The 25,864-nt window shown below is 42.4% G+C and overlaps 1 protein-coding gene across 5 annotated transcripts in view; it reads right to left on the bottom strand.

Moving 5' to 3' along the window:
- PCNX2 (pecanex 2) overlaps nucleotides 1-25,864 on the bottom strand; it is a 296,271-nt gene that overhangs the window by 245,464 nt on the left and 24,943 nt on the right. For all 5 annotated transcript variants that reach the window (XM_070471076.1, XM_070471078.1, XM_070471079.1 and 2 more), the window contains exons 4-8: nucleotides 25,172-25,208; nucleotides 22,317-23,597; nucleotides 13,872-14,019; nucleotides 13,601-13,746; nucleotides 10,401-10,494 (exon numbers count right to left, since the gene is read on the bottom strand). In XM_070471076.1, coding sequence (XP_070327177.1) covers nucleotides 10,401-10,494; nucleotides 13,601-13,746; nucleotides 13,872-14,019; nucleotides 22,317-23,597; nucleotides 25,172-25,208 — 1,706 coding nt within the window. The remainder of the gene's footprint in view (nucleotides 1-10,400; nucleotides 10,495-13,600; nucleotides 13,747-13,871; nucleotides 14,020-22,316; nucleotides 23,598-25,171; nucleotides 25,209-25,864) is intronic.

Raw genomic sequence — 25,864 nt, 5'->3', positions numbered from 1 at the left:
TGCAGCTTCACCTTCAACTTCCTAGGCAGAGAGCCTATTTCAACTTCGATTTTCTAGGCAGATGAGCTCATAGGAGAGTCTGAGCTGGTGAATCAGTCCCATGTCCTGGGTAATAAATTTATCCTCTGAAATTTTTTTTTTTACATAGCAATTCTGAATTCCGCTATTCAAGCCATTGTCCCTTATTCTAGTTTCTGAGGCAAGCAGGACTATATGAGATAATGTTACCAAAGGTACTGGCTTTCTGGACAGTTATTGTACAACCGGAAAATACTGCTTATGTTTCTCTGGCAGTTAATGAGAAATGTATTGGTTCCCACAATGACGGAGGGACCAAGGAGGGAAATTTGTTTCCTCCCCTGGTTTCCTCCAGGAATCCCCAGAGAGACATGGAAGTTACACGGCAAACAATTCCCTATTCATTCTTGGGAGTCGGGGATATAAAACTGTCACATGGCAACTAGGCTTAACAATGGTGAAGAGGAATGGCTTTCTGGCCAATAATAAGAATCAGGGGTTTAATGGCCTAGTTGGAGGCGATCCCAGCCACTGAGGTCTCCTTAAAGGGAAAAGGCTGCTTTTCTAATATCTTCCATGGCTGAAGGGCTTAGAAACAGCCCCCACTAGGAATCCTTCCAAGTTCAAAATCAAAGTTTATGTTTACTCTGGTAGGAGAACTCTAAATGTAATAGCATTAAAAGCTAGGCATAAAATAGCAAAGTACCTTCTCTAAAACTGCCAAAGAGGCCAAAAAGCTGGAACACAACAGGTTGACAGAATACAAGGTACTTAACCACCTTAAAAATCTCACAAAGTGACTCATAAAAATGCAAGAGGGAAGACTTTCCTTAGCCTGAAGTCCGGCTCTTTTGCTACATAAAGTCATGGTGAACCTCAACCACCGTCCTACTGCTTCTGTTTGGAAACCATTTAACAGCAGCTCACATTGCCCAGTGTCCCCGGTGAGAGGTGCTGTACTAAGCACTGCATATTGTTGTTGTTCAGTTGCTCAGCTGTGTCTGACTCTCTGTGGCCCCGTGGACTGCCAGCATGCCAGACACGCCACTATCTCCCGGAGTTTGTTCAAACTTATGCCCTTTGAATTGGTGCTGTCATCCAACCACATTGTCTTCTGCCACCCCCTTCTCCTCCTGCCCTCAATCTTTCCCTGCATCAGGGTCTTTTCCAACGAGTCGGCTGTTCTCATCAGGTGGCCAAAGTGTTGGAGTTTCAGCTATGATACTTAGCTTTTGAAGCCGCCCACTGAATTCATTCCTAGTATTATTTCCATTTATGGATTAGAAAGCTGATGCTTAAAATGATCAAGTAAGCTGCTCAGTGTCAAACCCAAAGTTACTCTTTGTGCAGGAAAGGGAATCTGAGTCAGTCCAAGATGAAAGTTTGAGTTCAGGCTGCAGACACAACCCCTCTGATGTCAGGGAAGTGTGGCTTTCCTTCAGGAAATGTCAGCTTTCCATCACAGTCATCTCTCATATGGACAAAGAAAATCATTTCCGTTGAATGGAATAGTGTCTGCTAGAAAATCAAATTTGAGATTCAACCTCAATTTTTACAGAGAAGGGTTAAAAAGAGTCATTTCGCAGGGTTTTTTCCCCCCCATTTTCCCACTTATGAAAGGAGAAGATAACATTCTGTATCATGTATATACACCACGTGTGTGCTGCTAAGTCTCTTCAGTTGTGTCCAACTCTTTGAAACTCCATGGACTATAGCCCAGCAGGCTCCACTGTCCATGGAATTCTCCTGGCAAGAATACTGGAGTGGGCTATGTGCCCTCCTACAGGGGATCTGCCTGATCCAGGGATCAAACCCGCATATCCTACGGCTCCTACACTGCAGGTGGATTTTTTTACCACTGAGCTACTGGGGAAGCCTTCATATATATACTATTATGCATAAGTTAAATAATTAATAAGGACCTACTATATAATGGGTTCAATCCCTGGGTCAAGAAGATCCCCTGGAGGAGAGCATGACAGTGCACTCCTGTATTCTTGCCTAGAGAATCCCATGGACAGAGGAGCCTGGTGGGGTCTCAGAGTCAAACACGACTGAGTGACTCACACACACACACACACACACACACACACACAGAGCATAGCACAAGGAACTCTATTCAGTCCTCTGTGATGAACCTATATGGGAAGAAATCCACAAAAAGGGGGGACATATGTATATACACGGCTGATTCACTGCACTGTACATCAAAAACCAACACAGAGCAGTAAAGCAATGATACGTCAATAAAAGTTAAAGTTTAAAGAATATGTTGCCAGACCAACTCCTATGGCTTCTGGCTCTTCCCTTCCAACAATCTCAAGGTGAGGGAATGATCTGTGGGTACTGTTTTAAACCCACACGTCAATAAAAGTTAAAGTTTAAAGGATATGTTGCCAGACCAACTCCTATGGCTTCTGGCTCTTCCCTTCCAACAATCTCAAGGTGAGGGAATGATCTGTGGGTACTGTTTTAAACCCACCTTCATTGGGTTGTTTCTCTGCAGAGAGGTCTAATTATTCCTGCTGCAAGAAGAACCAAACATGACATCCTCCATGGGATTTCACAGCCTACCTCTCCCCCTTCTGCTCTACCTCTTTTTTTTTTTTTTGCTTTTTACTTTTTTTTTCATTTATTTTTATTAGTTGGAGGCTAATTACTTTATAATATTGTAGTGGCTTTTGCCATACATTGACATGAATCAGCCATGGATTTACATGTGTTCCCCATCCCGATCCACCCTCCCAAGTCCCTCCCCATCCCATCCCTCTGGGTCTTCCCAGTGCACCAGCCCTGAGCACTTGTCTCATGCATCCAACCTGGGCTGGTGGTCTGTTTCACCCTTGATAGTATACTTGTTTCAATGCTGTTCTCTCTGAACATCCCACCCTGCTTTACCTCTTATCTGCTATCCCGAAATGACCAGTTGGTGTCTGCTATCCAGAACTCTGATTAGGCTACCTTGTCATTTCCAATGATTAATTTGATTCGGTTCACTATTTACTGAACATCCACCTACAGAGGGCTAAGTGAGGGCTACAGAGGCCCCCTAGTATTTTTATTTGTTGTTTAGTCACTAAATAGTGTCCAACTCGCTGCAACCCCATGGACTGTAGCCCACCAGGCTCCTTTGTCCGTGGGATTCTCCAGGCAAGAATACTGGAGTGGGTAGCCATTTCCTTCTCCAGGCAATCTTCCTGACCCAGCAATTGAACCCGTGCTTCCTGCATTTGGCAAACGGATTCTTTACCACTGAGCCACCACACCCCCAGAGGCACCCTAGCCATGGCGACTTTTCCTGAAACAAGAACAGTCTAGAAGAGTTGGGTGTCTCCTGCACCAGGGAGGGTGTGGCAAGCTCCTCTAATGGCAGCACGGAGGGATGGAGTAATTGGCATGGTAGGACTGACACAGGAAAGATGGATATAAGAGGCAGATAGTAATCTGTGCTTGCAAAGAAGAGAATTCCAGAAGGCAGACGTGAGTGGAGATGGGTGTTCCATGCAAAAACAGGCAGAGGCCTGGAAGAGGAAGGGTTGAAGGCCAGCTCCATGGGCCCCCAGGAGTGAGGCAGTGAAGCACGGGCTGTGAAGGGTGCCTGGAGGAGGGGGGGTTCCACATAAGGGCACCCCAATATCACATGTGTTAGCAAGAGCACTGCCCTACCCAGGTCTCAGAGCACTCACAGGCCTCAGCCAACCATACGTGTCATCTGTGGCCTGTGGCAATTGAAAAAACTATTAAAATCAACAACATTAGACAAAACAGAGGGACTTCCTGGTGATCCAGTGGTTAAGACTTCACCTTCCAGTGCCGGGGTGTGGGTTCAATCCCTGGTCGGTGGCTAAGATCCCACAGGCCTCTGGGACAAAAAACCAGAAACATAAAAAATGAAAGAATATATTATTGAATATTATAACAAATTCAATAAAGATTTTTTTTAAATGGTCCACATCAAAAAAGATCTTTTTAAAAAATGGATTTTTACAGATAAATGGGAATTTCTAGCTCCTGTTGGGAAAAAATTGGAAAAATCTGGTCACACAGGCTTCCCAAGCTGGCATAAGCACCCTAAATAGTTCTCTAGCAAATGTGTGTGCTCAGTCGTGTCTGACTCTTTGTGACCCCATGGACTATAATCCACCAGGCTCTCTGTCCATGGGATTTTCCAGGCAAGAATACTGGGACGGGTTGCCATTTCTTCCTCCAAGGGATCTTCCCAACTCAGGGATCAAACCCACGTCTCTTGTGTCTCCTGCATTGGCAGGTGGAGTCTTTACCACTGGTGCCACAGGACAAATGACCTCCCATGGATTCAGCACCCAACACCCACTGAATTTGATTCTGGGTCCACTTCACTCATTTATCCCATCTGCCTGGCACCCAGGAATTGAGGTTGTGGCCCCTGCCGGTGGGAGGGTGCTGGGGGAGGGATTTAAGAGTCCCCCAGCCACTTAGTAGCTGCTGAGGTTCAGCTTGTTTCCTCATCAGTCTTGGTTTCCTATTCTATCTAGTGAAGCGAATATCACCTACCTCTACTTTGTCACACGGATCAGTTCAGTTTAGTTGCTCAGTCATGTCCAACTCTTTGTGACTCCATGAACCGCAGCACTCCAGGCCTCTCTGTCCATCACCAACTCCTGGAGTTTACCCAAACCCATGTCCATCGAGTCGGTGATGCCATCCAGCCATCTCATCCCCATCTCCTCCTGCCCCCAATCCCTCCCTACATCAGGGTCTTTTCCAATGAGTCAGCTCTTCACAGCAGGTGGCCAAAGTATTGGAGTTTCAGCTTCAACATCAGTCCTTCCAATGAACACCCAGGACTGATCTCCTTTAGGATGGACTAGTTGGATCTCCTTGCAGTCCAAGGGACTCTCAGGAGTGTTCTCCAACACCACAGTTCAAAAGCATCAATTTTTCGGCTCTCAGTTTTCTTTACAGTCCAACTTTCACATCCATACATGACCACTGGAAAGACCATAGCCTTGACTAGACGGACCTTTGTTGGAAAAGTAATGTCTCTGCTTTTTAATATGCTGTCTGGGTTGGTCATAACTTTCCTTCACACGAATGAAAGGGGACAATTTAATACTTAGCATAGTACTTAGTGCAAAATACATCATTAATAAGCAATGGCTGCTGCCATCATAACTATGACAGGAAAACACTTCCTTCAGGGCCAGGAAGTGCTAGAGTGTTGCTTCCCACGGAAAGACTCGAGGCCCACTGGAATACAGTGTAAAGTGTGAGTGACTTGCCCTCCAAGTTACAAACTCCTGACCTGCTGTCACGGCAATTGATCATCTATGTGCTGCTCTGACGTGTCTTTGCCTCTGGCATTAAAGAAGGAGTGACACTCTCCACACACACAGGTATGTTAGTGAAAGGATTGCTGTTGTTCAGTTGCTAAGTCGTGTTCAGCCCTGTGCAACCCCATGGACTGCAGCACGCAGAGGATGCCAGAACATGAGGCCCCCAGGTCAGTAAGTGCCCAATTTGCTACTGGGGAAGAGCAGAGAGATAGCTCCAGAAAGAATGAAGCAGCTGGGTCAAAGTGGAAATGACACTCAGTTGTGGATGAGTCTGGTGGTGAAAGTAAAGTCTGATGCTGTAAAGAACAATATTGCATAGGAACCTGGAATAGTTAGGTCCATGAATCAAGGTAAATTGGAAGTGGTCAATGCAAAAATTCACATACTCAAACTAAACCAGCTTGGAACTTTCCTGGTGGTCCAGTGGCTAAGACTCTGCTCTCCCAATACAGAAAGCCCTGGTTCAAACCTGGTCAAGGAACTAGATCCCAAAAGCCAAAACTAAAGATCCCATGAGTGGCAACTAAGACCTAGTGCAACCAAATAAATAAATAAATTCTTTTTAAAAACAACAACAACAAGTTAAACCAGCTTGTTTGCTTTTATCCTAAAGATAGTGAAAGTGTTAGTCAGTCAGTGTGTCTGAGTCTCTGCAACCCCATGGACTGTAGCCCACCAGGCTCCTCTGTCCATGGAATTCTCCAGGAAAGAATACTGGAGTGGGTTGACCATTCCTTTCTCCAGGGGATCTTCCCAACCCAGGGATCGAATCCAGGCCTCCCACATTGTGGGTAGATTCTTTATAGTCTGAGTCACCCAGGAAGCCCTGCTTTCATCCTATCTTACCACAATTTTTCTTTCATACAACCAGTTCAAAAGTACCCAAGCCATCACTACACCACACACATCCACAAAAGCCAAATCTGATTACAAATCCAAAGAAATTAGCCTCCCACGTGTGGGTGGCACAGCTTTTAACATCTCTTAGCCTGGGGAGGAGTATGAGACTGTTGGAATATTCACCCTAAGGCTGTCAGACAGCAGCTGAAACCCAGAAGATCAGCTGACTCTACACAGGACTGAGCCATTTTTCCTGAGCATGAATTAAACAAATGGCAGTCCCATAAGTGCTTTTCCAGCATCACCCCAGGAACACCTTCAATGCTATAATTTTGCTAAGTGAAGTGACTAGAGTTTTGTGCTCAAGCATCAAACAAGAAGCACCGCACACCTCATGTGCCCAAATGGGCCACTGAATGGCTAGAGCACTCCAGAACAAAGTCCCCTCGAAAGGACCAACTTATCTAAAAGAGTAGACAGTACAGAGGATGTGTATATTCTCAAATAATAAAATGGCAGCCACTCCAGTATTCTTACCTGGGAAGTCCCATGGACAGAAGAGCCTGGCAGGCTACAGTCCAAGGGGTCACAAAGAGTCGGACATGACTGGGTGACTAAGCACACACACACATACAATAGCAGACATGTATGTCATTTTATCTTTAAACACAAGAAAGAGATGATGCATGTGACTGTGGGCCATTCTTTCTTAGAACTCTTAAGACTGATATCCTGTCAAACTACCTTAGGAAAAAGCAGATAATCAAAGACTTAGAACTTAGCATGTAGGAGAACTTCCCTTGTGCTCCAGTGGTTGACATCACATTCCAATGCAGGGGGTGAGAGTTTGATCCCTGGTCAAGGAGCTAAGACCCCACATGCCTTGTGGCCACAAAACCAAAACATAAAACAGGAGAAATATTGTTAACAAATTCAATAAAGACTTTTAAATGGTCCACATTTTTAAAAAATCTTTAAAAATAAAAAATAGAAAAAAAGAACATCGCATGTAGGGCTGGGGGACCAAGACCCTTGTCTTGTCCATCAGAATGTTCACATACAAGAAATATAAGAGACAACTAGGAACGTTTCTTTAAAAGAAGGTTGCTTTTATAAACTTGTCCTTCTCTTTAAAGAAGGACAGTCATTAATTTACTTGCATTTTACCAGAACGAGAGTCCTCAGGGGTCATTTGTCAATTTTTGCTGCCCAGCATTCATGCACCATGGGGCTTTCCAGGTGACACTGGTGGTAAAGAACCCAGCTGCCAATCCAGGAGACTCAAGAGATGCACGTTCAACCCCTGGGTAGGGAAGATCCCCTGGAGCAGGAAATGGCAACCCACTCCAGTATCCTCCCTGGTAAATTCCATGGACAGAGGAGCCTGGTGGCTACGTCTATGCAGTCACAAAGAGTCCGACACAGCTGGGCTCCCACCTTCCGTCTGAAGAGCACTCCTGCACATTCTCAAAGGGAGCCTGTCACTCCAGCTCTGCGGATGCACTCAGACCCAAGCCAAGTACTTGCCTTGGTGACTGGGCTCAGGGTCCACGGCCCAGTCAGAATGATGAGTTACACAGTTTATGGGGAAGAAATATGTTATTTCCAGTGGAGTTGAGTGAAGACATAAGCTGTGTGGCTACTGCAGGCACCTTTTTCTTTTAATATCAGAGCATTTTGTTTATTTTTAGTCACAAGGCATGTGGGATCCTGGTTCCCCAACCAGGGATTGAGCCTGCACCCCCTGTGTTGAAAGCACAGAGTCTCAACCACTGGGCCCTCAGGGAAGTCCCTGCAGGCATCTTTTGACTGTCAGGGTGAGGTTTTTGAGAGTGATGTCAAAAAGAGCAACAGGAAGGTGATGGGAGAAAGAGAAACCATACACCTCAAGCCACGTAGCCAAGACAGCTCCATTACATGGCCCCTAAATTCCCATTTTGGTGAAGGCTGCTGGACTTGGATTTCTTTCGTGGGTAACAGAAAGGGTCTAACTATTCACGTACAAAAAGCAGATCTAGGAAAGGATTGACATTTTGAGATGCTGCTAAGCCATAGAGCTTCACAGGAAAACACAATCGGTGTCCCCTAAAACTCCAGCAGGGCCAAAACCTACCCTCTCGCCAAAATCTCTTTCACCAAGAGTAAATGCACTACGGCAATCCTTAGCCATAGCAGGTCTCGAAATGGAGGGGGAGCAAGGATTAAACAGAAAAGAGCTCTAGCTGGGGAAGAAACACAGAGGAAACCAAAGAAAACAAGAGTTGGAGGGAAATTAACGAGGAGAGAGAAATTAAGGGGAGAAAGTGAGTTAATGGCATTTCTCAGTGAGGTATGGTCCAAGGAATGGAGCTTACTGAAAACCCTATAGGCACTCTTTTAAATTCTTATCTGCACCCTGTGTATTTTTAGTGTTTTAAGACTCTGGATATGTGGCCTTATTCTAGTTGCCATTACCAGCAAAAGGCAGTTCAAATATTTTCCTCAGGGAAAGTGAAGCCCATTTATCAGGAAAACAAAAATTTAAAAGCTTTGTAAATCTATTTGGGGATAAAATAAGAGGCTTGTATACACTTGTTCCAAATATAGCTTAAAAATACTACAGCTTTCAACTGAGGATTGCAGGGTAACAGGACAGCTTTTCAAAATGTGTTCTCGTGTAATTAAATATTTTGTCTGAAGAAAGCTGCCACCTTAGATGACTGAACTCATCAAATCATTGCCACCAAACATCCTGGAGGCTGGAGCCAAGATGGGGTGGCAGACCTGTCTCTCTTCTTGGGTCTCCAGTGGCAAACATCGCTTTGCATGATTTTTGGCTGAAGAAGAATTTTGTGTTGTTTGTCTTGATTGAAATGTGGGTACCAAGGGAGATAAAGAACAGTGGAAGGCAGGTGGGTGATGGACACTATGCCTGTCTCCCCCGAAGACTCACTCTGGACCCGAGCAGGCTGCTTTGGGGCTGGGAGCCAGCTGGGGTTGTGTGGTCATGAATACTGCCACCCACAACAGCCATCAGATCTACCACGACGGCTGACACCAGCACTCCTGAGCAGGTGAGAAGCAGCAGAAGTGACGAAAGAACACCCTGAAAGGCTGGCACATGCCAGAATCCCACCTGAAGGCAGACTGCAGGGACAAGGACAGACTTTGTTCCAGGTACACTGGAGGCTCACCTTGCACTTCCCGTGCACACCTGGTAAGGAAACTCTGACCTTAGGAAGGAACACCACACGCTAGAAACTAGGAGTGGAGCTCCCACTTCCCATGCACACCTGGTAAGGAAACTCTGACCTTAGGAAGGAACACCACACGCTAGAAACTAGGAGTGGAGCTCCCACTTCCCATGCACACCTGGTAAGGAAACTCTGACCTTAGGAAGGAACACCACACGCTAGAAACTAGGAGTGGAGCTCCCACTTCCCATGCACACCTGGTAAGGAAACTCTGACCTTAGGAAGGAACACCGCACACTAGAAACTAGGAGTGGAGCTCCTGTAACTCCCTTCACACTCTCCAGGCATGAAGTCTAAGGCATTTCAGGGACACCACGAAAGTCTTCCATAAATCCTCAAAAAGGCATACAACCCTAGAGAAATGTACATGAAAAATGTACTCTCTCACTCAGAACAAGCCACTGATTATCCTCAAAGAATCCTGAAGTCCAGGATGAAGGACGAATTCAATCCACAACTGAGAAGACTTATAGCTTGCCTAATGTCACTGTTAATACACATATGCTTCGGACGTGCAAGTGAATTCATATCAACGTAATGAATACAATTAAGAAAGTTACTCAACGCACTCAGAAGAACAGAAAAGAGGTTTAGATCATCTACCAGCAAAAGAGTTTGCCTTATCCATACAGATGAAAACTAACCATTTCTCTAGTTCACTCCTTGAGAGGGATTTCATAATGCATCCTCAAACTGCGTCAATGCCTTTCCCATAATCATTTACACAGGATTCCTCTCTATTAATACCAACATGTTATATTTATTTTTTGAAGTGGCTACTATGAAGGTGGTTCCACTTATTTTTTATTATTCTACAATATCTGGTTTTCTTTTTCTTTCACATGAAACCCACATGCTTTCAGGCCCACAGATGAATTAACACATTCATTTGACGCCAGGATCCTCACTTCATTTACAGTCAGAGTAAGCTGCATGGAAGTTGCTGGGGGCCGCAACACAACACCTCCCCGACCTGCAAACAAGCCCTACTCACCCAGCGTGAGAGAAGCCTTCATAGTTTGATGGCTGATTCTGGAAAGGGCCTTCTTTCTGATTTCCAGACTTTAAATAACAGGATTTAATCTCCCCTGCAAAAGTTCAGCAAAAATGTTACACAACTTATATGATCATTTCTGTGGATACTTTTTTCAAGTTAGAGGGAACTAATTTTGGATGATTTTAATAACAGTTGTTGGTAATCTAAGTCTATTCTTTGTATTTCTCCATAGAAGGTATAACTTAACTAGGAAAAGCTGAGGCATCTCTCTAATAATATTAGACAAGTTGGACTCAGTTACTTTTTTTTCATTGAGGTATAGTTGATTTACAATGCTGTGTTAGTTTCAGGTGTACGCAAAGCGATCCCATTATACACACATCTATACATTCTTTTTCAGGTTCTTTTCCACTATAGGTTATTACAGGATATTGAATATAGTTCCCAATGCTAAACAGTAGGTCCTTGTTGTTTATTTATTTTACATATATAATAATATATAATATTATATAATGTTTATATATTATATAATATATTTATATATAATAAATGTATATAATCATATAAATATAATTTATATATAATTATATATAATATAATATTTCATATATAACTTATTATATACATAATATATATATAACAGTATATCTGTTAGTTCCAAATTCCTGGTATAACCCTCCCTGCTTTTTCCCCTTCGGTAAGCATAAATTTGTTTTCTACCTCTGTGAGACTGTTGCTGTTTTCTAAATATGATCACTTGTATCTATTTTTTAGATCCCACATTAAGTGATATCACATGACTCAGTTCCTTATCACTTAATTGCCTTTCATTGATTAAACTGCACCATCTCTAATTTTCTTCTAATACATTCTTTTCAATGCGTTTTTTGGTATATTCTCTTCATGTGTCAGGATGATCTGAGCATGCTATAACTGGGGTTTTTTGGTGGTTTTTTTTTTGGTATCATGCACAAAAAGAGGCTTATTAAATGTATGGTTTTGATAGGCGGGCCACACGGGGCCATCCCTACCTTTGAATTTGAAGATAAGCACTGGCATAGCTGCTGACTGGGGTGTCAGCCTGGTAATGAGGGAAAGCAAGAGATGGAATTAATTTGCAGAGTTAAATTAGCCTGCTAAAGTGGTTCAGGGTATTGAGGTGTGAAAATCAGTTCACTTTGTAAATGCAAACGGTCTCTCCCCAGAAGAGGTTTTAACTACTTTCTTCAGGTGACAAGGGAGCATAATTAACCTTGTCTGTTATGAGTAGTTGCAATGCATTCCACAGTGCTTGACCTCAGCTTGAAGGCTGTCCCACCATAAAAAGCACAGACAGTGACAACCACGGCCCCTCTGGAGGCTTGGACAAAAGTGATAACGTTTTTTATAACATAAAAATCTCTGTATTTCTACAGATGCAAAAGCACTTCAAACCAGAAATTACTTAACTATAGAGAGATGGTAACACATAATTTATTACTCAAACCAGGATCTATTTGAAAGTAGAATGTGTGTGCAAGGGTGTGAAGTCACTTCAATCATGTTGGACCCTATGGACTGTGGCCCACCAGGCTCCTCTGTCCATTGGATTTCCCAGACAAGAATACTGGAGTGGGTTGTCAGGCCCTCCTCTAGGGGATCTTCCCAACCCAAGGATCAAACCCACATCTCCTGTATTGGCAGGCAGGTTCTTAACCACTAGCACCATCTGGGAAGCCCTTGTGAGTAGAATAACCAAGTATTAACCGATCTATAAAAAATTTAACCCAAGACTCATCCTAGAAAAACTAGGATCTATATTTCTTAATCAAAGGAACCTTGAACTTGCCACTTAATGGTTTTTTCTTTCTTTCTCCCTTCCTTCCTCTCTTTTGTAATTACTTTTAATCTTTTTGTAACAAGGCATTAAAAATATATCAAAGTCAGATTTCAACATATACCCAATAAATATTTATTAGGTGCTGGACATTACCTTCCTGAAATTTACAATTGTGAAAATGGGGAGAATGTCAGTAATCAAATTATTATAAGGCAATAAACACTGGGCTTCCTCAGTGGTTCAACAGTAAAGAATCTGCCTGCAAGGCAGAAGACTCAGGAGATGTGGGTTTGATCCCTGGGAAGGGAAGATCCCTTGGAGTAGGAAATGGCAACCCATTCCAGTATTCTTGCCTGGAAAATCCATGAACAAAGGAGCCTGGCCAGCTACGGTCCATGGAGTCACAAAGAGTCGGATACAATCAAAGCAACTGAGCACTCAATAAACAACTAGAAGCTGTAACAGTCTCAAAGAAGGAAATGGATAGGGTGTTGAGAGAGCAAAAACACAGATGAAATTTATTAAGCCTGGGAAATCCAGGAAAAGTTTTCCTTAAGAATATTCTTTAGAATTGAGATCTGAAGGATAAATGGCATAATGCAGGCACAGGCATATACCTTTGCATGGTATATGCAAAGGCCCTGACGCAGAGGGCGCACAGCCTGTTCTAAGAACTTTAAATGTGACCAGTCAGCACTAAGCCTTCCTGTTCCAAAGTCTAATACAGGTATCTCCTGCTTTTCAAAAGTTCGCTTTATGCCACTTCATTTTTTACAAAAGATTGACCTTAGTACCTATTTTGCTAACTGAAAGAAATCCAGAAATGAGTTCTGCTTCTAAAAGGCTAAAAGTAAAAACAGCATTCAGTCTTTGTTCTGCAGTGAGCTATAGAGCCAGCTCACACCCTAAGCACTAAGAGTAGCATCTCCAGGGTCCCACCAAGCATCTCAGCATCAAGCCATCATGGCTTTGAACTGGGAGCATCTGTGTATTATCCTGATGCATTTTATGCATCCCTGGGTAACTGCTTCTTCACTTTATACCAACAATCCCCAACCTTTCGGCCACCAGGGACCAGTTTCGTGGAAGACAATTTTTCCATGGACTGGGCAGGGTGTGGTTTCAGGATGATTCAAGTGCATTATATTTATTGTGCACTTTATTTCTGTTATTATTACATCAGCTCCACCTCGGGTCATCAGGCATTAGATCCCAGAGGCTGAGGACTTTACATCATTTTAGTTTAGGAAAGGTCTCAAAGGACCCTTCTACTTTCAGATGGCTGGTAAACCTATTCTCAGGCTGAAACCACACGAGACTTGAGAAAGCTGCCAGCTTCCCCCCTCCACCTCATGAGTAAAGAGCCCTGAAGACTTACCATGTTCATCGATGAAGACATGCATCGCATCCACGGACATCTCATCTTGCACCGATGTTTCCGGCCCACTGATGACTTGCAGCACAGAACTGTCTTGTTGGGAAGTCACCCTGTAGATTATTTGCCTTTGCCTATTGCCCTGGAAACTTAACATATATAAAGGTTTCAAAAATGATGTGGAACACCTCCTTATCCTTAACAAAGAATTGAAAGCAGTAGCCAGTGAATGAGACTGTACCAGCACCAAGTTATATGAGTGAATTATCCTTACAGGCTTGGGATCTTGGCAGGTTCGGTGAGCCCAGGGCTGGTACTGGTGTGGTCTTGACTTTGCACGTCTGGTTTTCCTTGTTTGGCAATGGGCCCACTGGGTTTCTCACTTTCCAGGATTTCTTCCTTTTTCTCCTGGGAGCAGTTATCTGAAAAACATTGCTTTATGTATTAACATAATACTTAATAAGAAATTAAGGTGGAAATATGTGGAAATAAGTTACCAAACTGAAGTAAGAATAAATAGAAAAATGTAAATAGCTCCTATGAGGACTTCCCTGGTGGTCCAATGGTTAAGACTTCACCTTCCAATGCAGGGGACGTGGGTTTGATCCCTGGTCAGGGAACTAAAATACCACATGTTGCAGAGCAACTAAGTCTGCATGCCACAGCGAGAGAAGCCCATGTGCCACAACTACTGAAACACATGGCTAAAGACACACATCAATGGCCATTTTCAAGGTCACAATGTCTTCTGTATTCTTATGACCAAAGATGCCAATAGCTATGTTCTTCTGCATAAACGTTCGCCTGAGAGTAGAACATGATTGTGTGGTTTGAACATACAGGCTCTTTCAAGGAATGACATTCAGAAAGCCTACCAAGATCTGCCTTAAGAAGTAAAAGATGCTAGCTTCCCTGGGGTCTGAATCCCATCACCATGTGTAAAACAAAGTTTTTCATCCTTAGACTTGAAGTAACTAGAGAAACATTGCTGGCTTCCATGTGAGTCCTGAATAAAAACATTCCCAGTGCATCTGTGAAACAATTAGAATTGCTTTGGTACAAAAATGTTTGCATTTCATTTGACAGCTTGTCAAGATAGAAGTTTCCACAGCTTTCAAGAAACACATCTGTGAAAAAGTGCTATCATAACAAATAGCTTTAGCCAGTGATCATGTCACATAAAACTGCAGGGAGGCATGTTTAGACAGCTCTACATGCTAACACTACATGTATGTGGACTCATTCATTCATGTTGCTTTTAATACATTAGTCTCTCCTTCTCTTAAATGGGCACATAACAAATGCCAACCTATGGGCTACTTTGGGGCTTCTCTGATGGCTCGGTGGTAAAGAACCCTCCTGCCAAGACAGGAGATGCAGATTCAATCCCTGGGTGGGAAGATGTCTGGAGAAGGAAATGGCAACCCACTCCAGTATTCCTGCCTGGGAAATCTCATGGGCAGAGGAGCCTGGCAGACTACAGTCCATGGGGTCGCAAAAGAGTTGGACATGACTTGACAACCAACAACAACAATGGGCTACTTTTCTCCTTTTCCCTTTAAAAATACACATGTAAAGGAATTTTCTGTCTAAAAATAGCACAAGTGAATGGCATATAATTTAAAACTAGAGAAAAGGGGAAAAGTCTTAAATTACTCCTAACCCCACCATGCTGATTCAGGAGCCAATATGATAGCTATCACACCAAAATTTTCTTTTAGACATTTTTTTCTCCAAAAATGAAGTCATAATTTAGATATTGTTTTATAACTGTTCTATTTTTCTTAAATTATTACAAACATTTAATGATATATTCTTCTACATCATCCAAAAATGGAAGTTATCTTACATTGATATAGTATAACTTACTAAACTAAATAGAAAAGTTATAAAACATGTTTTTAGCGTTGGGTTTTTTTTGGATATGCTACAAGCATGTAGGATCTCAGTTCTTTGACCAGGGATCAAACCCATGTTCCCTGTAGTGGAAGCATGGAATTTTAAACAATGGACCACCAGGGAAGTCCCCAAAAACAGATGTTGTTTTATAACTGTTGTACTTATCTTAAAGTATTATAAATATTTAATGACATGAGATATTCTTCTACATTATCCCCAAATGGAAGCTAAATAATATTACATTAACATAGTATAATTTAATAAACTAGACTCTTATTCTTGTAAACTTAGTGTTTCCATTTTTCTATACTGCAGATATTAATAATCCTTCAATAATCATCTCCACATGCATTCATGATTATTTTCTTAGAAAGTCTAGGAGAAATTGAATATACAAATAGACAATAGCCATGTAATATATATATACAAATAGAACTCTGACCCACAATCTACAGAACCAGCTCAGAAAAATAATCCATTAACTACAGTAACCAACCCAGGAAACTAACATACTATGTACAAGTCACACTTGTCAGAAGTCAGACCACTATTTCTAGCAAACAACTCAGGAAGCCAAATAATAACTCCTGCAACAATCAGCCCAAAATGGACAGGAATTGATTAATAACGAAGAGCTTCCCTAATTTTTATCCCTGCTTCCAACTGCAGAAATCCAACCAATCAGAGAAAGTCAAATATGCTCTTTTAACCAATCGTGTTTTTGCCTTTTCATACCATTCATGAGGTTCTTCAGGCAAGAATACTGGAGTGGGTTGCCATTTTCTTCCCCACCATAAAGGACAGAAATGGTAAGGACCTAACAAACAGAAGAGATTAAGAAGAGGTGGCAAGAATACACAGAACTATACAAGAAATGTATACATGAAACTATACAAGAAAGGTCTCAATGACCCAGATAACCACGATGATGCAGTCACTCATCTAGAACCGGACACCCCGAAGTGTGAAGTCAAGTGGGCTTTAGGAAGCATACATGAACAAAGCTAGTGGAGATGATAGAATTCCAGCTAAACTGTTTAAAATCCTAAAAGATGACGATGTGAAAATGCTGCACTCGATTTGGCAGCAAATTTGGAAACTCAGCAATGGCCACAGGACTGGTAAAGGTCAGTTTTCATTCCTATCACAAAGAAAGGCAATGCCAAAGAATGTTCAAACTATCATATAATTGTGCTCATTTCACATGCTAGCATGGTTATGCTCAAAATCTTCAAGCTGGGCTTCAGCAGTATGTGAACTGAGAACTTTCAGATGTAAAGCTGGGTTTCAAAATGGCAGAGGAGCCAGAGATCAAATTGCAAACCTTTGTTGGATCATGGAGAAAGCAAGGGAATTAAAAAAAAAATTTTGCTTCTGCTTCATTGACTACACTAAAGCCTTTGACTGTGTGGATTACAATAAACTGGAAAATTCTTAAAGAGATAGGACCACCAGACCACCTTACCTGTCTCCTGAGAAACCTCATGCAGGTCAAGAAGCAACAGTTAGAACTGGACATGGAACAAGTGGTGGATAATTGAGAAAGGAGTACAATAAGGCTGTATATTGTCACCCTGCTTATTTAACTTATATGCATAGTACATCATGCAAAATGCCAGGTTGGAGGAATCATAAGCTGGAATCAAGATTGCCAAGAGAAATATCAACAACCTCAGATATGCAGATGATACCACTATATGGCAGACAGTGAAGAGGAACTAAAGAGCCTCTTGATAAGGCTGAAACGGAGAGTGAAAAAACTGGCTTGAAACTCAACATTCAAAAAACTAAGATCATGACATCTTGTCCCATCACTTTATGGCTCCAAAATCACTGTAGATGGTGACTGTAGCCATGAAATTGAAAGACACTCGCTTCTTGGAAGGAAAGCTATGACAAATCTAGACAGCATATTAAAAAGCAGAGACCTCACTTTGCCAAAAAACGTCCATATAGTCAAAGCTATGTTTTTTCCAGTAGCCATCTATGGATGTGAGAGTTGGGCCATTAAGAAGACTGAGCATTGAAGAATAGATGCATTCAAACTGTGGTGTTGGAGAAGACTCTTGAGAGTCCCTTGGACTGCAAAGAGATCAAACCAGTCAATCCTAAAGGAAATCAATCCTGAATACTTATTGGAAGGACTGATGCTAAAGCTGAAGCTCCAAGACTTTGGCCACCTGATGCAAAGAGCCAATTCATTGGAAGAGATCCTGATGCTGGGAATGATTGACAGCAAGAGGAGAAGAGGGCAGCAGGGGATGAGATGGTTAGATGGCATCACTGGCTCAATGGACAAGAATTTGAGCAAACTCCAGGAGATAGTGAAGGACAGAGGAGCCTAGCATGCTGCAGTCCATGGAGTCACAAGGAGGTGGACAGGACCTAGTCAACGACAATAATAAACCAATCACATCAATTGCTATAATCTCGCCTCCAGCTTCCCCAGGCCAATAGCTTCCAACCACACCTGGAATCTTCCTTTTTTCCACTACAAAGCTTTCTTCTCTGCCTGCCTCAGAGTTTCTGCCAGAATGCTGGTGGTTGCATGTTTTGTAGCAAGCTCTAAATAATAGCCTTACTTTTTCTCAGTTGAGCGGTTTTTGTTTATTTCCACAAAATAAAATAAAGCTGTATCAAAACAAAGCGGAAACATGGTTTTAAAGGCTGTTGGTAAGTATGCGGATTTCTATAGCCTCAAATTCTAGAATATCCCCAAGACCTAAAGATAATCCTAAAGGCCTCTGTGGAGGCAACCTGGGTTGGAAATAAGAGTACCATAAAGAGCACCAGATAACTACATATAAAAGAAAGAGATTAGAACATTTCCTCACACCAGATACAAAAAGTAAACTCAAAATGGGTTAAAGACCTAAATGTAACATCAGAAACCAAAAAACTCCTAGAATAAAACATAGGCAAAGAGCTCTTTGACATAAATTGAAGTATTACTGTTTGCATCTGTTTCCTAAGGCAAAGAAAACAAAAGCAAAAATTAAAAAAAATGGGACATAATTAAATTTAAAAGCTTTTGTACAACAAAGAAAACCATCATCAAAATAAGCAGACAATCTAATGATTGGGAGAAAATACTTGCAAATGATATGACTGACAAGGAGTTAATATCAAAATATATGAACAGCTCATACAAATCAATAACAAAAAACAATCAACCTGATTAAAAAATGAGCAAAAGATCTGAATAGACATTTTTCCAAAAAAGACATACAGATGGCTCAACAGGCACATGAAGATGGCCAGCATCACTAATCATTGGAGAAATGCAAATCAAAACCACAATGAGATATCACCTCACATCTGTCAGAATGGCTATCATCACAAAGTCTACAAATAAGAAATGTTGGTGAGGATGTAGGAAAAAAGGGATGTTGGTAGGAATGCAAACTGGTACAGCCACTATGGATTATGGAAGTTTGTCAAAAAACTGAAAATAGAACCCACATATGACCCATTCCTGGGTATTTATCTGAAGAAAACAAGCACACTAATTCAAATGATACATGCACCCCAATGTTCGAAGCAGCATTATCTACAGTAGCCAAGATACATAAGCAGTCTATGTGTCCATCAACAGATGAATGGTAAAAAAGACGTAGTATAAGTATTTACAATGCAATATTACTCAACCATGAAACAGAATGAAATTTTGCTGTCTGCAACAACATGGACTTGGAATTATTATGCTTAGTGAAGTAAGCCGAGAAAGACAAATACAGTAGGTTATCACAGACACATGGAATCTAAAAAACAAAACAAACTAGTGAATATAACACACAGAAATAACACAGATGTAGAGAGCAAACTAGTGATTTTCAGTGGGGAGAGAGAAGGGAGAGAGGCAAGACAGGGATAAAGAATTAAGAGGTACAAACTACCATATTTAAAATAAATAAGCTACAAGGATATATTGTACAGCACAGGAAATATAGCTAATATTTTATAACTGTAAATAAAATACAATCTCTAAAAATTGAGAATCATTGTTATATAATCCTGAAACACATATAGGATTGCACATCAACTGTATTTCAATAAAAAAAAATACGGGAAGAGAATAAATCACAGGATAATAAGAAGAGCAAACGCTTGATAGTTTTTAAAAAATAAATTAAGAACAAACCTCTGACCCTTCCTGGAACAGACATATAATCCACTCCAACCTCCCCCTCCCTGTTGTAGGTACAACTGCTGCCACTGTTAAGTCGCTTCAGTCGTGTCCGACTCTGTGCGACCCCATAGACGGCAGCCCACCAGGCTCCCCCGTCCCTGGGATTCTCCAGGCAAGAACACTGGAGTGGGTTGCCATTTCCTTCTCCAATCCTGTTGTACCTACAAGTTCCCAATAGCCAAACCTGTTCCTGTCACAACAACCAAGCCTGATTCTTTCCAAAGAAAACCTCATAGCATCCACATCTCTTTCCAACTCAACCCTGCTCTGATTAAATATGGCTGGCTGAAAAGTTTAAGAGCAGAAACTTTAGACAGACTAAATAAATCTCACATAATAGCCAGAGGGGAAACTCAGAACAGATGGCTGAAATTGATCAAGTATTAAGACTTTAAACATATCTTCCTAATTGAATCATTACAGTAAATTTGTAACATATTACTATTCCTGCTTTACTGAAGAAACTGTGACTCAGAAGGATATGGTGAATGGCCCAAGCTCACGCAGCTGGCACTGCAAAGCCAAAATTTGGCCCTGGGCTGTCAAGTTCCAAAGCCAGGGATCTGTCCACCCCACTCACAGTTCCCCAGGAAGACACACATTGTCTGGCTCAGCACTATCCAATACAGTAGCCAGTAGCCACATGTGGGGCTATTTAAATAAAGTAAAATTCAATCAAATTAAAAACTGCATTTCTGCACAATCCCCATTTCAAGTATTTAATAGCTACAAGTGGCCAGTAGCCACTGGTGGTGGCAGATACAGGACACTTCCATCACTGAAAAAGGTTCCACCAGACAACGCTAGTCAAGATCCATGAATCTTTACATTAACTGGGGAGTAAGCAATCCAAAGCTCATATCAGAAAGATGTCTAGTATCTCAGAGTAACCAATGCTTTCTTGTACTGCACATGTTTGTTAAGAAGTTTACCTTTCCTGTCCATGTTACTTTATACACAAATCCTGGATACATAGATGTAGTAAAAAGGTGAATACATTCAGTTTACATAATTTAAATATTCAAATATTGATGAAATTTTGTGCAAGAGTGGACTGATCCACTAGCAGGACAAGCCTTTTGAAGAGCACCAGAAAGACAAAAGGAACAAGAACAAACTGCTGGGAGCTACCATCGTGGAGCCAAAGGGACCTCTGACTGTCCCAGAGAACAGCCAATAATAAAGGGGCAATCCGAGAATGAAGAAATGCTACAGACCCATGAAACACAACTCCCTGCAAGCAATCCTACTGTATAGATATGCTCTCAGAGATCTATGCAGAAATGATGTACTCAAAAATCAGAGAAATGTGGACATTTAAAGTTAAAAGACCATAGGGACTTCCCTGGCAGTCCAGTGTTAGGACACTTCACTTCCACTGCAGGGGGCCTGGCTCGGATCCTTACTCAGGGAACTAAGATCCTGCATATCATGCAATTCAGCCAAAAAAAAGAAAAAGAACATAAAGAAAGACTTTGCAGAAACTTTAGTCCAGTAACATCCCTTGCCAGGGAAGAAACTGAGCTCAGAGATATTAAGTAACCTGAAAACGAGTGAATATTATATTCATGCAGGAAATACAGTTTTATTATTTATGAGTGTTGACTCTGGAGCAATACCGAGATCAAAGCTCAGCTCCAGACTTACTAGACTATCTCAGAAAACTTAAAGAAAACCACCTTTCCAGAAGGAATGATAAAAGAACCCATAACACAAGGTTATATGAGGAGCAAATGAGTGAAGCTGTATATAATTCACTCCATTATACAGTAACTGTATAATTTATTGTTCAAGCTGGGAATACTTTTGTGAGAGAGAGGTGGTGCTATTGATAATTATGTTGGCAAAACACGTGTTAACAAGGACCTTGTCGAACAAAGCACCACAGATGGTCACCCTCGTTAATATCTATAAAGGGTTTAGGACAGTGCCTGGCATAAATTGGACTTCCCTGGTGGTTCACATAGTAAAGATTCTGCCTGCAATCCAGGAGACCAGGATTTGATCCCTGGGTCAGGAAGATACCCTGGAGAAGGAAATTGCAACCCACTCCAGTCTTCTTGCCGGGAGAACCCCATGGACAGAGGAGCCTGGCAGACTACAGTCCAAGGGGTTGCAAAGAATCAGACACAACTGAGCAACTAACACTTTCACTGGCATATATTAAGGGCCATGTGTTATAATTATGTTTACAACTTGGGATAATTAGGAAATTCAGCATACAGGACTGTATAATAGAATTCAACAGAAAAGTGGATTCCTTAATTTGCTTTACAATCGCTTTCCCAGAGTGCATCTATTTTATAATGGAAGAGACATCCATTGAAGGTTCTCGTCACCATGGTAACATATAATTGCTTATTTCATTAGAAATAAACACTCCTGCCTTCCAGGGAAGCCAAATCTTCATTACTATGCCTAAAATTTCCTGGAGGAGAGAGCCAGTTTTAATCTATGTTCATCACACAGCTTGGCTTTGGCACACTCAGCAAATATCAGTGAGGAGCCAAACAGCCAACAATTACACAATAGCTGTCCAGCTGTTTGCAAAGTCTAATCACAGAAAGCCAATGACAAAGAGAGACACTGCCTTCTCTGCATCAGCAGGACAGAAGAGATGTGGGATCCTACCTGCAGGAAGCCTGCTGTCTTTGCTCTGCTCTGTTGGTTCATTCCTTTGGTTAGACACCACCACCTTGGAAGTGTTAATCGATTCTAACAAGGAGACAAATTCCAGGAAGTTGGATTCATTTGGTACTTGACCTTCCTTGGCCTCTAGGTCAGATTTGGAAGTTGGCATTGTTTGCTCTTTATCATTAATAATTTCTGCAGAACTTTTGCTCAAGAAGACATCCGTCCCACTGTCCACACTGAGGACCCGGGCATGTCTCTTCTCCTGGCTGGTTCTACAAGATGATGGACCTAGGTTGGCCTGGGCTTCCGTTCCCGCTTCAGACTCAGAGATCATGTGAGGTGTAGGTGGGGGGGTTGCACAGTGGTCTCCTGAGGAAGGACTGCGGTCCTGGGTGGCACTGCCCCCCTCCCCAGATTCATAGCCAGAACACGGGTTGGAGGATGCCTCCACCATCAGTCTCTCTGGTGTCCTGCCACTTCCATTGCTTTCGGGACACACCATGCCTCCTGCATCCTCAGACAGCTGGAGGGTGATGACGGGAATTCTCATCTGCTCCACATTTGGGGGACCGGCCGCCCCTGGGGGAGCTGGCTCAGCATCAGCCTGGAAGCCAGATGGCTGAGTACCAACTGCCTTGAGATGGAGCGAGCTTTCCAAGTCTGTCATGGAGTTGGGAGTACTGCTCATGGTGATGACAATCCTAATGGGTTCGTGCAGACTCAGCGGGTCACCAGGCTGAGAAGTATCTATCAGAGTGACGGCGACCTCACTATCTGAGTCGCCCACGTCCTGGTTCAGGGTCGAGTCCACCTGCTGGGAAACTTGCTCCTGCTCAGGTCTGGCGATGACGGTGTTACACTGAGGGCAGCTGCTGCTCAGGCTGTCCTGAGGCGACTTGCCCTGCAACTTGTCCCTGATGGAGGCATAGTTACCAGGTTCTGGAATCAAGACAGAATTCTCACTCCCCCAAGGTTGGACAGAAACGCCCGTCTCCAGCAAGTTGTACTGAGACAAAGACACGTGGGGCAACTTCTTTATGGCTTCTGTGTCCGCCAAGCCACCCTCGGATCTGTGGTGGAAGGGGGGCTGCCCCCTGCCCCCTCTTTCCTTCCCTTGGTCACTGATGCAAGTTTCCTCCACAACGGGCTTCAGTGGTATTGCCGATGTGGTAATGGTTCCCAGCACAGGTGCTTTAGAAGCAGGTAAGCTTTCCGTTTTGACACCAGGTGAGGTAGATGACACTGGTGCTATGGGTTGGTCATCTGACAGAATGACACCTGAAATCAACAACAGCATCTTGATTCCCATCCAGAATGGATGAATGATGTCCCGGAGCAAGACCAAATAATAAAAAATTATTATTATTATATATAATAACAATAAAAAATCTAAAATAACACCAGCAACAAATGTGATTAGATGCTTATTTTTAAAATACCACCTCTGTTGTGAAATTGTTCTTGAAATCTCTATATTTAAGATAATAATTCAGACTTTTAGCTTTCCCTCTTTTGTGGCCCTGGGAGTCAGACTCGTGCATACTCAGTTGCTCAGTCATGTCCAGCTCTTTGCAACACTATAGACTGTAGCCTGCCAGGCTCCTCTGTCCATGGAATTTCCCAGGCAAGAATGTTTGGAGTGGGTTGCCACTTTCCTCTCCAGGGGGATCTTCCTGACCCAGGGATGAAACCCACATCTCGTGAATTGGCAGGCGAATTCTTTACCACTAAGCCACCTGGGAAGCTTGGGAGGCATATTAGTGTGATTTAAACAACATATTTGCAATCAGAAAGATGCTGGCTGTGCTATTTACTAGCTACAGTACATTGGGTAAGTTACTTAATCCTTCTAAACCAAGGCAGGGAGGCTGCAAAATATATGGTTGGCCAAAGAGTTCATTCAGGTTTTTCTGTAAGATGTAATGAAAAAACCATAACAAACTTTTTGGCCAATCCACTACAGCACTTGACAAGCCAAAGCAGCTTGGATTTTATAATATGACCTCAGCAGAAGTTTTTCAAAGCAGAGAAAAGAAGAGGTTCACTCAGGCCTCCAAAAGTTCTTTTCTAAGTCTTCTAAGTCTTGCTTCTCAGTGGCGCTAGTGGTGAAGAACCTGCCTGCTGATGCAGGAGACGTAAGAGACATGGGTTCGATCCCAGGGTCAGAAAGATTCCCTGGAGAAGGGAATGGCAACCCACTCCAGTATTCTTGCCTGGAGAATCCCATGGATGGAGGAGTTTGGCAGGCAGAGAGACAAGAATGACTGAAGTAACTTCGCATGCACACAAATCTTCTGAAGGCAGTCAAAAAACAATAAAAATCTTAGCAAAAAAGTAAAATAAATACTTGGGGTAGGAGGATTAAAAGGAAATCCCAGAAACAAAATTTGTAAATTGGGAGAAATGCAAATACACAGAATACAATGTTGTTAAGTGGTTAAGAATCCGCCCTTCCAGTGCAAAGGGCAGGAGTTCAATCCCTGGTTCTCACAGGCCAGGTGGTAGGTACAGCCGAAAAATTGAAAAAGAAAGCAAGTATGTGTGTTGATGACGAATTTACCTATTTTATATCAGCTATTATTAGCTTTATGGAAAGAGGCATAGATTGGAGAAAGGACAATGAAATATGATCAATACAATATCACAGTCTGAACATAGACATGATACAAAAATTCTGATAAATAATTAAAATGAAGAGTTAAAGAAATGAAGGTAAAATATAAATACACAACCTTAGGTACAGTTCTAAATCTTAATGACTTCACTGGCATTTGGCTTTATAAAAATTACTTTGTGTTTCACTGAGGATAATGCTGTGATAAAATATTGAATAATGAGAATGAGCACTCTACCTTTGAGATCTTCCACTGTTTCCTGCGCTGGAAGGTCCTAAATAAATGAAAGAACAAAAATCAATCAATGACTCAGCTCCCTTGCTCACTTCCAGGCAGTCAGCAGACACGGAACAACAACCACTATTTTTATGGCAGGTGGGGAGGAGACAATATAGTGTCCACTATACTGGACACTGCATGTATGAAACAAATGGGTAAAGATGGACACTAAAATATACAGAGGTACAGACATCCACCCAAGACCCCAGTGCTGGGATAAAGGGGAGTTTGATAATTAAGAAAGTAAGGAGACCAATAATGTGCTACTTTACACTGTAAGGAAGAGAGTCCAAGAAAGTGAATCTAGGGGAGAAAAAAGGTGATTTAAGAGTGATTTCAAGTGCAGTGAGGGAGTGGACTCCAGGGGAAGGCACTGAAAATGCGATGACTGAGATGGACGACAGACAGGACCAGGGAAGGGCAGGGCGGGTGTGCTTCTGGGGTTTGGTCACGGCGCAGTCCCAGTAGGGTGGGCGGGCTGCAGAAGAGGCTGGGGGTGCGCTCCATGGGATTAGGCGTTTATCTCACGGCCCAGGGGCGCCCCTCAGGTCACTGCCACCCAAAGACAAGTACTGACAACCCACACCTGTGAAGTGCAGCCACCACAGCTCCTGAACCAACAAACCAGCAGCGTGAGGAGTGGGAGAGAAA

Source organism: Odocoileus virginianus, chromosome 7 (genome assembly GCF_023699985.2).
Source record: "Odocoileus virginianus isolate 20LAN1187 ecotype Illinois chromosome 7, Ovbor_1.2, whole genome shotgun sequence".
Taxonomy (NCBI): Eukaryota; Metazoa; Chordata; class Mammalia; order Artiodactyla; family Cervidae; genus Odocoileus; species Odocoileus virginianus.
The sequence above is the reverse complement of the archived record's forward strand: the minus strand, read 5'-3'. Positions and strand labels throughout refer to the sequence as shown.